This window comes from Ptychodera flava, chromosome 19 (genome assembly GCF_041260155.1).
Source record: "Ptychodera flava strain L36383 chromosome 19, AS_Pfla_20210202, whole genome shotgun sequence".
Lineage (NCBI taxonomy): Eukaryota > Metazoa > Hemichordata > Enteropneusta > Ptychoderidae > Ptychodera > Ptychodera flava.
Genome location: NC_091946.1, coordinates 34230183 through 34246557, shown reverse-complemented (window position 1 = coordinate 34246557; position 16375 = coordinate 34230183). Strand labels below are relative to the sequence as shown.

The window sequence follows — 16375 nt, the reverse complement described above, 5'->3', positions numbered from 1 at the left end:
GTTCCCTTTGAATGGAGTCCTTGACTTCCCGTCTACTAGTTTCCTTTAGACGAATTATTCTGGATCATGATGCAATGGAATCCCTTTAAAATATTGCAGTTCGACAGGACTTCTGTAAGGAAAGGGAGAAATTTGTAAATATTGATAAGTTGCAACAGTTAGTGGGCTATTTATGCCAATATGTATTAAATTAGAATTACCTTTATGGAATGGGATGGAGTCTTGTGCGCAGTATTAAAGTTGTCAAAACAGAAGTTGCTACTATTTCTTTACAGTTGTCAACTTGAGCCAGGGAATTAGCTCGAGGAGAGGTATTAACAGGAAGCTGCTACACAGAAACTGGGTAAGGTTAAAGTGAATGGAGCTTATTGATACACAGTCAGATGGGACTAACGACTGCTCTTACACATCAAAACTTCACATTTAAAATAAAAATTTTCAGGGCGTACAAGATCATGTAAAATACATCACAGGACTTAATCGTACATTGACTAAAAAGTATGAAAACTACTCGATTGGGTAAGAAATGAAATTCAAAATACTTAAATGTGAAAAAGGTTTTAAGAAGTACATAATTATTCTGCTGACTCGGCATAGCAACCAACGCTTTTTAGTGTTTATGATATTCTTTTGATAAAATGTAGACTTCTAGGAACAGTAGTCACTTAAGTTACATTGTCAAGTTTTGTGGAGCCAGAATAATTGATTATATATGTATAGGCTATTGTTTCATTCCAAAGTTAATCAAGTGTTGACTAAGTAGATGTTACTGTTATGGGCCCCCGTATCAATTAACCCATACACCTTTCGTTGACAAATAGGTACAGAAATATCATTATCATTGATTAATTCACTATTTTGAGACCCTAAAATATCCACAGTCTCTTGTTTTTTTGTAAATACTTCCAAATGTTTGAGCCTTATTACTTTTTTATCATTCTTAATGCCATCGCCGTAACATGGTTCCTTTAAAACATTACGACTAGGCCTTATGCGTTTAAATTAGGCCTTTGTTTCGTACGTAAATTCCTACAATTTTCGGCAATCTGACCAATGCGGCCACAAGAATAACATGTCTGACCATCAGCTCGTTGAGTTTTGTATTGTTCTACATTTAGCGGCACTGTCGCCAATTTTTAAACATCGGATGCACTGTTCCTTTGCATCCTGGACAGTTCTGCCTCTATAGACTGGTGGTTCCCTTTGAATGGAGTCCTTGACTTCCCGTCTACTAGTTTCCTTTAGACGACTTAACGCTTTGTTCATGGAGACCATCTGCTCTGTTAAAGTGGCAATACTGCACCCTATGGCTCGATTACTGGTTTCCATCGCTTACCTTTCTTCTGGTGATATTTTCGAGACAACTTCAGTAGTTTTTGCATGGTAATACGCAGCCGTGCAATCTACTCACTACAATTTTTTATTTGTGGTAGACGCCCGTTATTGAAGAAGGTAACAGGTCTTTTTCACTATTGTTGGCTTCCCCCAGCTTTTTAATTATATTGCGCATTGTTCGACAGTCTGTCCAACTTCCTGACGGTCTTTATGAAGCATCTGATCATGAAGCTACAAGTGTAACGCCCTTCCCTGTAGAGATTTTATCTTGAAGCGTCCCTGACTCAGATCGTACGAGAAGCAGATAAGAGATAGTGCGATAGTTTAATTAATTATTGGTGAAGATTTCAATGAGAACAATCGAGAACGGGATATTCCATGGTGTGATCTTATTTAATCTTAAGAAACAATCAAAGAGTCGCGGGAAAATTACCACGTGATAACTTTAGTATTTTTTAAATTTTTAAAAAAATTTTAAAACAAATTTCGAAAACTTTTCGTACATCGCCGATTCAAATAGAATTTTTGCATCATAACTTATCAATCGACTTGCCATTTTCAAGAACACTTGGACGACTAATGACACCCTTTGTAGAGTAAATGATAATGGAGTCCTTGTCATTAATGATTTACTTTAACCTTGGTTTCTTTCATGTTCCTGTCTTTTTCCTGCGCACGTTTATACCGACAATTCCTTATTTCCTGGTCGTTGTCGACTTCTAACCCTGGGCACCGTACTCCTTACGGGATCTTCGGATCGGTTAAAAGTCTGACGGAAGGTCATATACATACACCTAACAACATAAGTTCTGTTTTCTCCAATAGGTAGTGTTGAACTATATACTGGAATTTTCACTCGCTTATCATCGATATCTGTCCACGTAGCTCAAGTATCTTTCGTCATTGCGATTTCGTCTTCTCGATCTCACGGATTTTTGAATTTTTCTGTACTAACATTGTAAATATTTGTAAATTCATTGTATACCGCAGATTCTCCCTTTCAGATTTCTCCTTTTTTTGGAAATCGGTTTCCGTTTTCTGATATTTTTAGTCTTTGTACAATTTTGTGTATATAGTGAATAAACGATGATTTGAAAACTACTACTACTACTACTACTACTACTACTACTACTACTACAAATATCCATATTTGTCCTTTGTACATAAACTTACTTAAACTTACCGCTCTCAAAGTGACTCTCTCTCCCTCCCTCTCTCTCTCTCTCTCTCTCTCTCTCTCTCTCTCTCTCTGAAAAGGTCACAAATTTCTTCAAGTACAGAGTAGTTATAGCTGTTAAGTTTCATGCATCCTGCAATCCTCAGACAGAAGTGAAAGGGTTTTTAGCTCTATACTCTGATTTATTTTGTGGGACGTTCCATTCTGTTTCTAGGTGGCGTTAAAATTTGCTAAATAATATTTGTTTCGGTGGCGACATTTTGAAACCAACTCAGATTGTTAGTTTAACAGTGTAGATTTGTCAGCATTGTAATATGCAGCTTTTCTGATATACAAAGATTTATCGCTTGCTTATGTTAGAGTAACTCGAACCTTTGTCAATAATTGACCACGAGACTTCAAAGACATGGTCCTTGTCTTTTAAGTTCCAAATAAACTTCGACAACTCTATATTATTTCTATATTATTGTGATTAGCGAGGAGCGTCTTAAAGTGAGGCCGATGTAAACCTCCTTGTTGACTGTCGTTGATATCTTGGCCTGTATACGATGCCTTTGACTTGATAACTACCTTTCAATTGCGATCAGCCGGTCGATCTTTAAGCTGGCCTCCGGTGATTATGCTCTTATTATGCGACTTGATTACACTAGTCATATTCTTCATACAGCTGTAACTCACTTTAATTGTGTTCCTATTGAAAGCTTGGGCCCCTATGCAAAGTGTTTACCAACAAGTTGGAGAAATTTCTTGCCGATGTTAGTTTCAATGTTTTTACTAAAAGGGGGTTGAACTACATGATGTTTTGTTTCCTGTTATTGCTTCTCCTCGTTGATTTGTTAGTCTTGACATGTTCAACTTGATCTGTGTATCTGCTTGCCTTCAACGCTTTGTTGTTGTGATATTTTTATTTATCAAAGATGCCCTTATCACTGGGTATTGTTGAGATGTGTTGAGATATGTGTTGCCTTTTGATGTAAGGATATATGCACCAATCAATTCGCCAAGAAATATGATAAATCCGGCTTTTACCAGGACGACGGGCTTGGTGTACTCAAGAATACCAAGGCAAGCAAGGCAGAAAAGATGAAAAAGGAAATCACAAAGGTATTGCATGACATGGGATCAACATTGACACAAACCAGAAACAACAAACTTCTTAGACAAGACATGTAATTAAAATGACGGCAAGTTTATCCGTATCGTAAACCAAACGATCAAACAATGTATGTCCACAAGCAGTTTAATCACCTGCCGACTATAATTTAACACATACCAGACGCAGTAAAGAGCTGAAAGCCCTTTCACTTCTGCCTGAGGATTGCAGGATGCATAAAACTTAAATAACAAATACTATTACTTTGTACTTGAAGTAATTTACGTTATTATTTGTAATGCTATGGTTTAGAACAAAGGACTGTAATTTCCAACAAGGACATCTGTATCGTATATATCTCCCTCCCTCCCCCTCTCTCTCTCTCTCTCTCTCTCTCTCTCTCTCTCTCTCTCTCTCTCTCTCTCTCTCTCTCTCTCTCTCTCTCTCTGAGTGCGTTAACAGAATTTTAAATATCTACACTATTCAAGCTTGTTATCAAATTGATTAAGTTAGGCCTAACGCAGCAAGGAAAAGTTTTTACGTAAGATCACATAACAAAGAGGCTGCAATGCTGAAACCACTGATTTTCGAGCATTATTATTATTGTACAATTATTATTGTACAAATGTTTTCGACCAGTGTTTATAACACTCCTCGCTGTAATCTCTCCGGTTTTATCTTTGTTTCTATCTTTCTTCCTCATTTATTGCATTCTGTGTTGTTCAAGTGGTTGAACACGTCTCAGCACCTAAACACCTAAAGGTGCTGATGATCCCCGCTGCTAAATCGTCAAGAAGACTTCATAAAAAGTGCCATAAATTGTTGGAAAAGAAGTAAAAACATGCCTGCAGGACTTCTGGCGTTTTTCATAGTTCTGGCTTCTAGGAGAGTGAATGCGCTTTGCATGTCATAGTACAACTCACTCAAATCGTATTTTCTGCAGTCTATGCTCAAATCAAGCTATTTGTGATCAATATGAGAGCACAGTATCATTTTCACTATTTTCGGACTAAACACAACCAGTGGACTTTCCTTTTTTTGATAAATCTTACAATCTCCGAGAAGGGAGTTATTTTGTGATCATTAACTCTTAGCAACCTAGACTGAGGCAAGAGTGCCCAATTGATATACACCATTATGAAATTGGGATATTTGATATTCAGCTTCGAGTTTGAAGGTGATCTTGAACTTTGATCTGAAAAATCTCCTAATCAAGTTAGGTTTATTATGCTTTTGTACATGGTTTTGTACAAAATTTAGTACTGAATTCTGGTTATGCATTGATGCATTACCTGTATTCGATACTAAATTAGTAGGTACTTATTAAAATCATTTTCATACCCTACCTTTATGTAGATATATTACATTTTCCTATTTTTTGGATGCCTATAAAAAATATTGAATTTCATATATCAGTCGTTATGGTAACATAATTTGATATTAATCATACCACACTAAGTAAGTAACTGTGTAATACATGGCACAATCTAATGACAAATACACAGCATCCTTGGCTATATATATATGTAAGAAAATGTAAGTTGACATGTTTTACAAAATGAAAAATTTCAAGCTTTCTACTTTGACCTTGACCTAAGGCCCTAACAGTAAAGTCGTCGTTTTACTGCCTGAACTCAAAATTGTATGAAATTGTACTTAAATTTTGTTAAGCGCTCGATTTTGATTTAAGATAACTTGTACTTTCATTTTTTGGGAATTTGCAAAATGTTTCATGTCTTTTGATATTAAGGTGGAGCTGTACGTTGTCGACACATTTTTTTCCAAAGCAATATTTTTCATTTAAGATGACAAGGAAACCCCTCATACTAAATATTTTTAAAAAGCAGAGAATCTAAAGTTAGTATGGTAGCAAAAGTTTACTCGAAGGATGAACGGGGTGTATATTTAGGATAAAACTCGATTTTGGTATTAATGATAAAAATTAATTTAAGTAAAAAACTTGATACTATTTTCTTAAATGTAATATTTCACTTGAAAGAAGAGTATATGTAGGAGAAAACGACTATTTTATTTTTCATTATCTATCCTCATTCTAAAATGGCATGGCTTGAAAGACTAACACTCCAAAGGTGATTAAAAATGATTACCAAAGTTAATAAATAGGATTTTAAGAACATGATATGAACATTTCAGAAAATTTAACACAGGCAAAATGGAGTTAAATTCTTTGGAAATTTTGAAATCGAGAGAAATGAGAAGGCAGGAAATCGGATGATTTGCATACATTTGCATAAATTAACACTTCTTTATCACGCACCTTACGACTGCTTGACAAGCTAAAAGGTGAACCCAACCAATATTTTAATCTTTGGTTAACAAATTAATTAAAATTGGATGGATATTGGCAGTAAATGATTTTTGCGCAAAATACTCTGTGTTACGTGCAGCGCCTTCTCAACTCTATCTTGAATGCTAAATTTCAACACCCATTACGTCATGAGTTCGATCCGCTTCCGTCTGGTCGTCGTTTTAAAGTTCCGATTTTAGAAACCAACAGATCAACACACCTTTTTATTAACAGAGCAATTGGATCTTTAATAGAGTTAATAGTTCTTTTTTTCTATTCACTGTGTATCACAACTTCGCTATTTCCAGTACTTTTTTTAACAATCCTTGGGAATTTTATTCTTGCGCCTATTAGTTTTTATTTCCTTTGAGTAAAATTTTTAAAGTGCATTTAATTTGTCACGTTCCTGTGGTTGTATCTTATTCTGCGGTCTTATTTATTGTTGTTTTTGTAACTCTCGCAATTTTAATTGCCCAAAATGGGACAATAAAGATATTGTATTGTATCGTATATCTCAAGAACAAGTCGACTTAAAATCAACCAACTTGAAGGTAACATAACACATTCTATGTTGACCAGTGAACAGATTCGTCGGGCGATTTACAGTTCAATAAACATAAACTTTAGGTGAATACTGTGTAAGAAAATCACAAAATTATCACATTCATCTCTAATTTTGACGGTGACCTTTACCCTTGACCTTGTCAGTCGTGGTTACTAAAACGAAGCTTGTAGAACGAGTTACTTTACGTATTTGAAAATTTATCTATGCCTTCGTGAAGGCTGAGCTATTCCATTTTTTCCTCCATTTTTTCAGTGTTCTAAAGTAACGCTATGTTAAACATGACAAAAACTCCTCACGGCCACACCCAACACTATTAAATTGCAGACAACCTGATTCTGGTAGCCGGATATATAGGTATCCCATATTATATGTTTGCAAAAATCGTTGTGGGTGCTCGGTACCTCGCCCATGGACTACTCGAAACAATACCAAAATCCATCCGCATTTGGGTATGCTTTATTCAAGCATGCTCTGACAAAATGTTATAGTCTTCTACGCTAATTACAAATATGCTGAAAAGTAACAGGGTGAGACACGTCCGAATATCAAATGAAACATTCAGCTATTTTCAGCAATCTGACCAATACCGACGTTTACACTTGTAGCTAACTCCTGGGTTCAGCAAACTGACTACATCTTTGTTGGTAACCATTGCGTGACCACGCTGAAATTTTGCACCGTCATAATACGACAACTGGGTTTAACCTCACTTAACGACTGAATAGGTTAACTTTCACTCATAATTTGCATATGTATAGATGGGGTTACGAACCTTGTAGGTAAGTATACCAGAGGCCAGTGATGGGTGACTAGTGCTTCATTTCAGTGTGCCGCCATCCGTTCTGTTGAAGGGCGAGTTTGGTTTCCGTAAATCGTTGACAGTGTGGCCGCCCTGGACCGAGAGAAGGCAAAAATTGATTAATGGTATGTAATTTAGATATTTAAAATACGTTGTTTTATCGGTTGAAGGCCTCGTCACTAAGATTCTAATCGTCACCCTGGTTCGTATGGACAACACTTCATCTGTGCAAGGACATCAACACGATTGTACTTTCCTGTCCGTCTATATTCAAGGTCGTTAAAGGTGCACTTCGCTCATATTTCGATTGAAGTGACCGCTGCTTGAAGTGTCCTGTTGACGGTCTCACACATCTAGACTTGTTGTAAAGACTTATCATCCGTTTTCCGAACGCGGAAAACTGGCTTTCAGGAAGACGAATATCCCCTACTACTGGAAAATGAATGTTAGATTATTTGGTCAAAGTTCATCGACAAAATTAAAACAAATTGAGGTGGGAAATGGCAGAAAATGATATTACAATATCTGTACTTAAGTCGTTCTTGAAGATGATCATGGGCAGTCTTTTTATTTCGCCCAGTAAGAGACAGATTTGAAAACAGCGTATGTAGCACCATTTAAACGCAAGGATGTCTGTGAAATTCGACCTAATTTTCCCAGCGGAAAGTGTTCGTGCATGTGACTAGCACCCTTACTCATGGTTTCAAGAGCGAAGGCAGTGTCGCAAACTGTATAAATTGGGTTTTGAGGAAGATAGAAACGACAGTTTATTCTTTCCGTAACGGCCTACTTCTGCTACGCGTTGCTTCTCCGTCAAATTCCCGTAGAACCCTGGAGGGACACGCAATAATAGCAGCTGCCATTACAGTACACTTCCTGGTTGGCAAGATGCCAACAGCGAAGTACGGAGAAACAAAAGGCTTTAAGCTATTACAAAGAAGAGAGTCACCATCTTCACCAAATTGAGTGAAGATTTTGAAGATTGACAATATTTCGTTGGAATTTCAAACTCATGAGTAATGCGCATTTGGTCTGTGGATCGCAGGGAACATAATATTAAAAGAGAGTGTGTGGAATAATTATTACATTCTGTGAGTTGTACTGTGTCACCCTTCTAAATTTAGAATTCTTTTTTAACAAACAATTTGGATGGCCTGGTATCGGCTCTTGGCTAATGCAAGCCTTGCATGTCAATCGTCAGGTATTTCATTATTGTCTTTACCTGGTCTATTGTGACGAGTTTCCTCGTTCCTCGGGGAACATGTCATGAAGTGGTTAGATATAGGTCAGAAGATGTCAAATTCTAGTCAAACAAGATCGCAAAACATTGCGTCGTTAATGTGTACATAAGTACCTGCATATTGGGACAGGGTCTGCAGATTGTGAGCACACTTAGGTGAACATTGAGTCCTGTTGGAAATTGACAACAAGTCTGTTCACATTGAACCGAACTGTCCTAGCCTTGTCCGATCATGGGCCGTGGTCGACCAGAAAATTATGATGAAATGACATGTCAAGCAATGTTGACAAATGCATTCAAGTGTGACAAAGATCGTTGCCTTTAGTTGGTATGCCCGTAGTAGCACTTTTATTGTTAAAGGGAACACTATACTTATTCTAGTCTCCATTCATTCAATACATTATTGTTTACACCTTATTCCGCAAAATGCGATAATATTATCACCAATGAATTTTGAAGCTAGAAGTCAGCAAGCTTAATATAGAACCCTACATTTGCCGACGGTTCAAAGAACATTTCCGGGTTCATTGTTTGATTGCAAGAACAAATACCACAACTTCTTGTTTCATACTCTGGTGCGCAGTACTTGTTTATCGACAGAATGCCCTGCAAGCTTTTGTCAGTCAATAGGCATTAAAGAAATGGAAAGACGCATGGGTAAAAAGAGTCCTTGACGCAATAACTGCGTTGTGTTCTACTCTATCTTGATGTGTTACAACCATTCATATTTTCCGTTTGTGGCGGCCGACATTTTTTCAGAACTCGTGCAAATCTCTGTATCTCAAACAAATCTTTCCTTGCGACATATTAAGACGAGTCGTGCGAATATTAGCAGACCTGAAACAAAAAGATGGGCCACATTCTCCCTTGTGGAAAACAATTCATATCTGAGGTTGGTCAAGGACAAGAAACATACTCCCTAAGGTGGTGTTGCGTTGTACCACAGTGTGGGTGGAGGGACTGTGGTTGTACTAAAGCTTAAAATTAGCTCAGTCTTCTTCTCCTTTAGGGGTCCCAGCCAATCGACTGAGCCCCTATTGTTATTGCTCGAGTTCTACTTCTTCGTTTTCTTCTTCCGCCGTTTGTTTGTCACTAGATCTCTTAAACCACGGTAACTGAGGGGTAAAGTAACCGCTGAACGCAAACTTCTCAAACTTGCAGGGCTAATAGGTACCTATGAGTACTCGTGCTCCTGACCCTTCTAATTTTGATCGGTCATGTGACCTAGAGGCCTTATCGGATTTTTCTAAATTTAAAAATGGCTTTTCCTGATGACAAAGAGGTCTGGTAAATTTGAATTTTATTGTATAGCAAGCAGGGCTTTAAAATTTGCAAATAAAATCTCTGGCGGTCATGTGACCTTGGCCGCCATATTGGATTTTCGAGAAAAAAAAATGGAATATTCAAAAATCATCTTCTCCAGAACCAAAACACCGATTGAACCGAAAAATTAGTCATATTATCCTTAGTGTGATCGGTTTCAAGTATGTTATAGGCATTGGATCGGTCACGTCATTAGGGGAAGGCTCCATTAACTTTGATGGTACCTGAAACCCGAGTTGCTGCCTGCCAACTCGGGTGACAAACAGAAGACTTTTAATCCCCAAGGTGTTAATTTTCCATTGTTGCGATTATCTTATCGAGCTGGTGCTATGATAGGAACGTCAGGGCTGTAACGACTCACTCAGTACCACGGGCACACATATATGCTTGCACATGGAACTATGTTGACAGGAAAAAGTGAACTGCCCTTTTTTCAATGCAAGTAATCTAGTTTATTCTTTAATTTAGGCTCTAAACTAAGTTTTAGAAATATGGTGAAACAAAATATCGTTCTTCGTTCACTTTCATTCAAGTTTCCTATTTTCGGACGCTTCACTTCAGTAACGCGCATTGTCATATATGCAAATGTGATCAGAACAGCATGGAACGTTCTTTCCACGAGATTTTTCTTGCACTTGCAAACAACGTAATGACTGAGCATGGAGGTAGTAGCTACCTCCATGGACTGAGTAAGGACTCCAAGAGCTGCGCGTATCCTGTGACGTTACATCTCCTATAGAGCGAATTTAAGTCAATGAATTGCAAGCCTGATCCGTCTGTAAACAGTATGGCCACTCGTACATATTATAAGAAAGGAGATATAGTAGAGGCAGTTAACGAGGCCGGTCGGCGGACGGCACAATTTTCAGTGATTTAATTCACGGTATTAATTTCACAATAAACGAATTCGCGAGCTTACCATTGATTTTGGTGATGTTGAATATAATTGAAAAAGAGAGCTAAATTCCAGGTTCATGTTTGATAAAATTCCAAATTGACGACACCCAACGTCAACCTGTACGACACCGTATGTGTACAACACAACCTGCAGTCGACTAGTCGATTGTGACACAGTAAGCTTACACATAATGCAATATCGGTCGACCCACAGTCCCTCTATCCATGCATTTCTGCAGTTGTCTTTCCTATTCTGCTCAGTTAACAGACATGATTTCACAGAATATTACACAGAAAACATATTTAGATCATATTTGGAGGCACTGAATATTAGCATTGCAAGAGAAAGCGACGACAAATTTTCCGGTGTGATTCCAGCCGTTGCTTGTGCTACGTCAACCATGGATGTAAAAAATAGACATCCATGCGTCAACACACTCGCAGCGATCAACCCAAGAAATTATCGCACACTATCATCATTTACGATGGGAGAAGGATCACGAAAAACAAACACCGGTTTCAGGATATGATAATTTCTGTCTTCGTGTCGTAGATAGACGCAGAGAACACTTAAGAGAGCCAAAAAACAGCGAAAAATTCGAGAAAAGCGTACACACAATCGGGGACTGTGGCATGCAGGACAAACCCAAGCTACGCATTATCACGTGACTGCCCTCGTATCGCGGTTGGCTGTGCGATCCAGGTGATTGACACCTTTTACAATAGGCGTTTCCAGACCGGTGGATAGAGGGACTGTGGTCGACCTGAAAGTTTACACTGTGATCGACGTAGCGTTTCAAAAGTACGAAAAATGAGACCAAGTAATTGTTTGTTTATTTAGATTTGATCTAAAACCTCCGCCAACCAACAGACAAAGTCCTACTCTTACGCAGAAAATCAAAGTTTTCAAGCGTAGACTCCCGCGTAGACTTTCCCTTCCGCTTAAACCACGGCCCCTCCACGAAACGCGATGTAGATCTATGATCGACTATGGATGGATTGACGTGGCGTTTCAAAAGTATGACAAATGAGACTCAGTAACTTTTGGTCGCTTTACATTTGATCAAAAACCTACCCATCAGACAAGGCCCTACTCATACGTAGAAAACAAAAGCTCTGAAGCGTCGACTTTCTCTTCCGCGTTTGAGACTTTCTTCTCTTTCGCGTTTGAGAGAAACAAACGTCGGCTTTATTCGGAAATGGCCGGCTATTGGTGGGCGTAACGTCAGTCCAATGGAACGTCGGAATAATTCGGGCTGTAGTCGGGAAAGCAAGGATGACCTCGAGAGCGATTCCCAGTACAGTACACGTTCGCAGATCGCGGTACTACAGGCTGATACTAGATAGCAACAAGTTCACCGCGTAAATTGCTAGATTACATATAGCCACATAGGCACTTCTGAAATGTTATCTCCGGCTTGCAAGACAACAAATATCAAAATATTGTTATCAAAACCAGAATTTCGGGGCTAGAGAGCGAAACATTGCTGAGAAGTAGCCGGCCAAAATACGGAAGTAGCCGGTCAATTTGGCCGGCATCCGGCTAAAAATGAACACGCGGATTCAAACAGAGAGGCTTGTTGCGATGGACAAGTAGCCTTTGGCTTTTGACCAGAAAAATAAGTGAGTGTTCATTGATAATTCAAAGACTGGATCCGTTGACACCAAAGTTTGCTCGTGACTTTCATTACATTGCATGCACCTTTCCGCAATGTGAGTCTGAACTGAAATTGAAAGAGTACGTTTTAGTAAAAGTCCTGTTTTGTTGTGCTGAAGTCCTGTTTTGTTGTGCTGATTTTCGCTACCGTACTTTCTCATACAAAAATAGATTTTCGAATGCAAAATCAGCGTACGTTAATTAACTGCTAGTATTGTTTAAACAGCATTTTATTTGAAAGGGATTCTATAGTACCATCGTTTTTGTAAACTCTTCATGCAATTTTATGAACTAAATGATGACCTCAAAGTAACAGCAAGTGCTGGACGGCACTTTTAACGCTGGTCGGAAATCATGAGTGCCGGACAAGAGCCGTCACGGCATGGGCCATGCTAAAAGTAGTTCCGGCAGTGCTAATGTTTTGTTTACACTAAAAGATAATCTGTTCGCATATGTTGACATAGAGATTAATCCTCTGATAACCAACTCGGGTTACTCGGGTACGTACAAGTTAATGGAGCGTTCCCCTCATGTGGTTTGGCCACCATATTGGATTTTGCAAAAATCCCAATTTAATCTTTAAAAATCTTCTTCACAGAACAAGCACACTGATTATTGAGCTGGAATTTTACTCGTATCATTCGTAGTGTGAGCACTTTCAATTTTGTGAAAGGCATTTGAATCGGTCACATGGTTTGGTGGCCATGTTGGATTTTGGAAAAATTGCCAATTTAATCTTTAAAAAATCTTCGGAATCAACGCACGATATAATTTGAAATTTCACTTGTTTCATCTTAAGTGTCATACTATATCAAGTTTGCAAAAAGAATTTCTATCATTTACATGGTTTGGCGGCCGTATTGGTTTTTGCGAAAAACAACGATTACCAGCGAAACCTACAAAAAGCATGAGATAACGTTCAAAATTGTTGTTTTCAAAAACCAAAAGACCATTTGAAGCTCAAATTTTGCATAGCGTATTATCAGTGCAAGTACTTCTATCTATCTATCTAGAAAATTTGTATAGCGCCTAATATCCAAAGTTAAACAATGCTCAGTGGCGCTTAGAGTTACAATGAAAATGCTCTCTTGAAGATGTAAGTTTTCAGCTTTAATCTTCTTCTTCTAATTCTTCTTACTATTATTATTATTATTATTATTATTATTATTATTATTATTATTATTATATTTATTTTAATTATTATTATTATTGTCATCATGGGAAAAAAATAAAAAAGGAGCGACTTTGTCCCATCAGGCGGGGTTACAGTTTTCAGGTTACTCGCTCATGCCCATTGCAAAAATTAACTGAACGTCAAGAGATTGGAATGCGTTTACTTCTTGTTTTCTCTCGATCAATATCCTCAGTCAACGCTGCCCTTGTCAAGGAAATTAACATTGGAGTGACTTTCATCGATTTTTTTGTTCTGACTGAGAGAGATGAGATTCACAACTCTACTCGAATGATTGCAAAGTCACTTAGCAGAGATTGCTAGCGTATACTGCTCTCCAACCAGCAGGATGACCTCTGAACTTTTTTCAGTTGTGTCGGAAAGCGCTTTTGTTCACACGTATTTAAGTTGAGTTGACCAAGGCGATCAGTACCACTAAATGATGTAAAAATATGCACATAAACACACATACATAGACACACATGTACACAAACAAACAAACAACAAACAAACAAACACACCAAACAAAAACTAAAAGAAGCGCGTGTCATAAGATGTGCCTTTCTTCTTTCTACGATACATTTTAACCTCGATATTCTGATCAAATGGTTGAGCCCTAAGATAGCTGAAATTAAACAAGTATCGTTCAACTGAGGCTATTTTCAGTATTACCAACTTTTGAAATAGCGACTATTGACGCGGTGAAACGTGACAGATTCCATTGTAATGAAATATCCATTGTCACTTTCAAGACATAGGGGATTTAAGAAATTGTGCGAGTTTGACACGATATTGCAGCTGTCGTTGCGTTGTTATTCGAAGAATCGTTCGAAGAGAGTAACGACAGTTTAGAGGAAGTACATAATATTGCAACGACTACAACTCACATGACGGAATTAATACATCTTGGAAACGGATATTTGGTATTACATAAGACAACTCTGAAAAAAGCCTATTGTAATGACCCGGATCACTTGTAAAGCCGAGTTTCCTGTTTGGAACAATTGCTCGTTGTGAAAGTATTTGCATGGAAGGCGTTTTCGCAACTCTGGCGACTTTGTGAAACTAGTATCTCCAGAACTCAGTTAAACTCTTCTCACATTGGACTCATTTCGGTGTTTTCAGGTTCAGTATTTTGAAGCGTACCGACATGTTTACTGACAAGTGGATGACATGTATCGTCATTTATTTGATGTATACGTCGCAGCTATGCAGAATAGCAGGTAAGTTTAATTAACGGATCACAGTTCAAATTTTTACAATACCTTTCTGTTCCACCACTTGTATGGGTTTATTTTGAAACTCTTAAATTAAAGTGGAGCTGCACGTGCATGTAACTAACACAGTTTTTTTTCAAAGCAATATTTTTCATCAAAGATGACAACGAAGCCCTCTTCTCATACTTAATATTTTAAACAAGTAAAGAATCTAAAGTTTAGTATGGTAGCAATAGTTTACTCGAAGAAGGAAGGAGTATATATTTTGGTATTAATGATATGATTTAATTCAAGTGAAAAAAGACACTATTTTCTGAAGTTTAATATTTCACTTGAACAAAGAGTATACGTAGAAAAACTGACTATTTTATTTTACATTATCTACATTCTAAAATGGCATGGTTTAAAAGACTGATACGTATAAGTGATTAAAATCATGATAAGCAAAATTAAAATAGCTCTTATTCAAAAGGAAAGAACTTTATTGCCAAACAAAATAATTGTTTTAAATAGTGTTTAAAGAACATAACGTGAAAATTTCAGAAAATTTGACCCAGCCAGACTGGAGTTAAATTCTTTTGAAATCTTGAAATTGGGAGAAAAGAGAAGCCAGGAAATCGGGTGATTTGCATACATTTGCATAAATTTACACTTCTTTCTCGCCCAACTGAAAACTGCTTGACTAGTAAAAGTTGAATCCAACCAGTATTTCAATCATGGGTTAACACATTACTTAAAATTGAATGAATCTTTGCAAACAGGTGGTTTTTAGCAAAATACGCTGTATTACGTGCAGCGCCGCCTTAAGTGACATTTTGTAATACAAATGCTAGTGTTGCTGTCTTACTCAACCATCACATTGTTATACTATGAAGGTTTTGGCCATTCTCATCAACTTTGGTGTTGATGGTCTACTTGATTTAACACAGCCGAACCTGTGTGCAGCGGTCACCCAAGAAACCACCATATGGAACAGGGGACCACTAGAGGGGCCGCTTGTTACGATGGTGTTTGGTATGTCCGTTTGAGAGATCAATACAAGGGAAATCCCAGTAAAAGATAACCCTACAAGTTATAAATTTTTAACAACATTACATGAGCACATTTTCCTGAATCAACATTCAGATGAAAATTTTAAAAAGTCACAGTAAACTCATATAAAGCCTAGCGCCTTCCGTATAACTATTCCAAGTCTTTCAATCAAAATTGTCAAGTACTGCTGACAAATACGAGCATTTATTACAAGATTACTGAACCAGAAGCTGTAACATTTGATGACTTTTTCACTTTTTTGTTTCCAATGTCAAGTACAGCCTCTTGTTCTACTCTCAACAGAACGAAAAAGAGTTCCCACTTTACGAAAAAGTCAGGTTTTTCTCAATTTCATGTGAAAAATGGAAAAGTAGCGGCATTTGATTGCTTGTTTTGGATAATTTATCTCCAAATTGCGAAATCTAAAACTTGTGTTAAATAACTTTAATTTTTCTTTGCATTTGACAAGACTGCCATATTTTGACACAAAGATACAATTTCCATTTTCACAGAGAAAAAAATTATTTGGTGATGTACATAAATTTACCTCTTGTGAATGGC

The 16375-nt window shown here is 37.5% G+C and overlaps 1 protein-coding gene across 1 annotated transcript in view; it reads left to right on the top strand.

Moving 5' to 3' along the window:
* Nucleotides 1-7245: 7245 nt before the first annotated feature.
* The window catches only part of LOC139119363 (cadherin-23-like), a 95878-nt gene continuing 86748 nt past the window's right edge, over nt 7246-16375 (top strand). The window contains exons 1-2 of the mRNA XM_070683151.1: nt 7246-7402; nt 14691-14788. Coding sequence (XP_070539252.1) covers nt 14716-14788 — 73 coding nt within the window. The 5' untranslated portion in view covers nt 7246-7402; nt 14691-14715. The remainder of the gene's footprint in view (nt 7403-14690; nt 14789-16375) is intronic.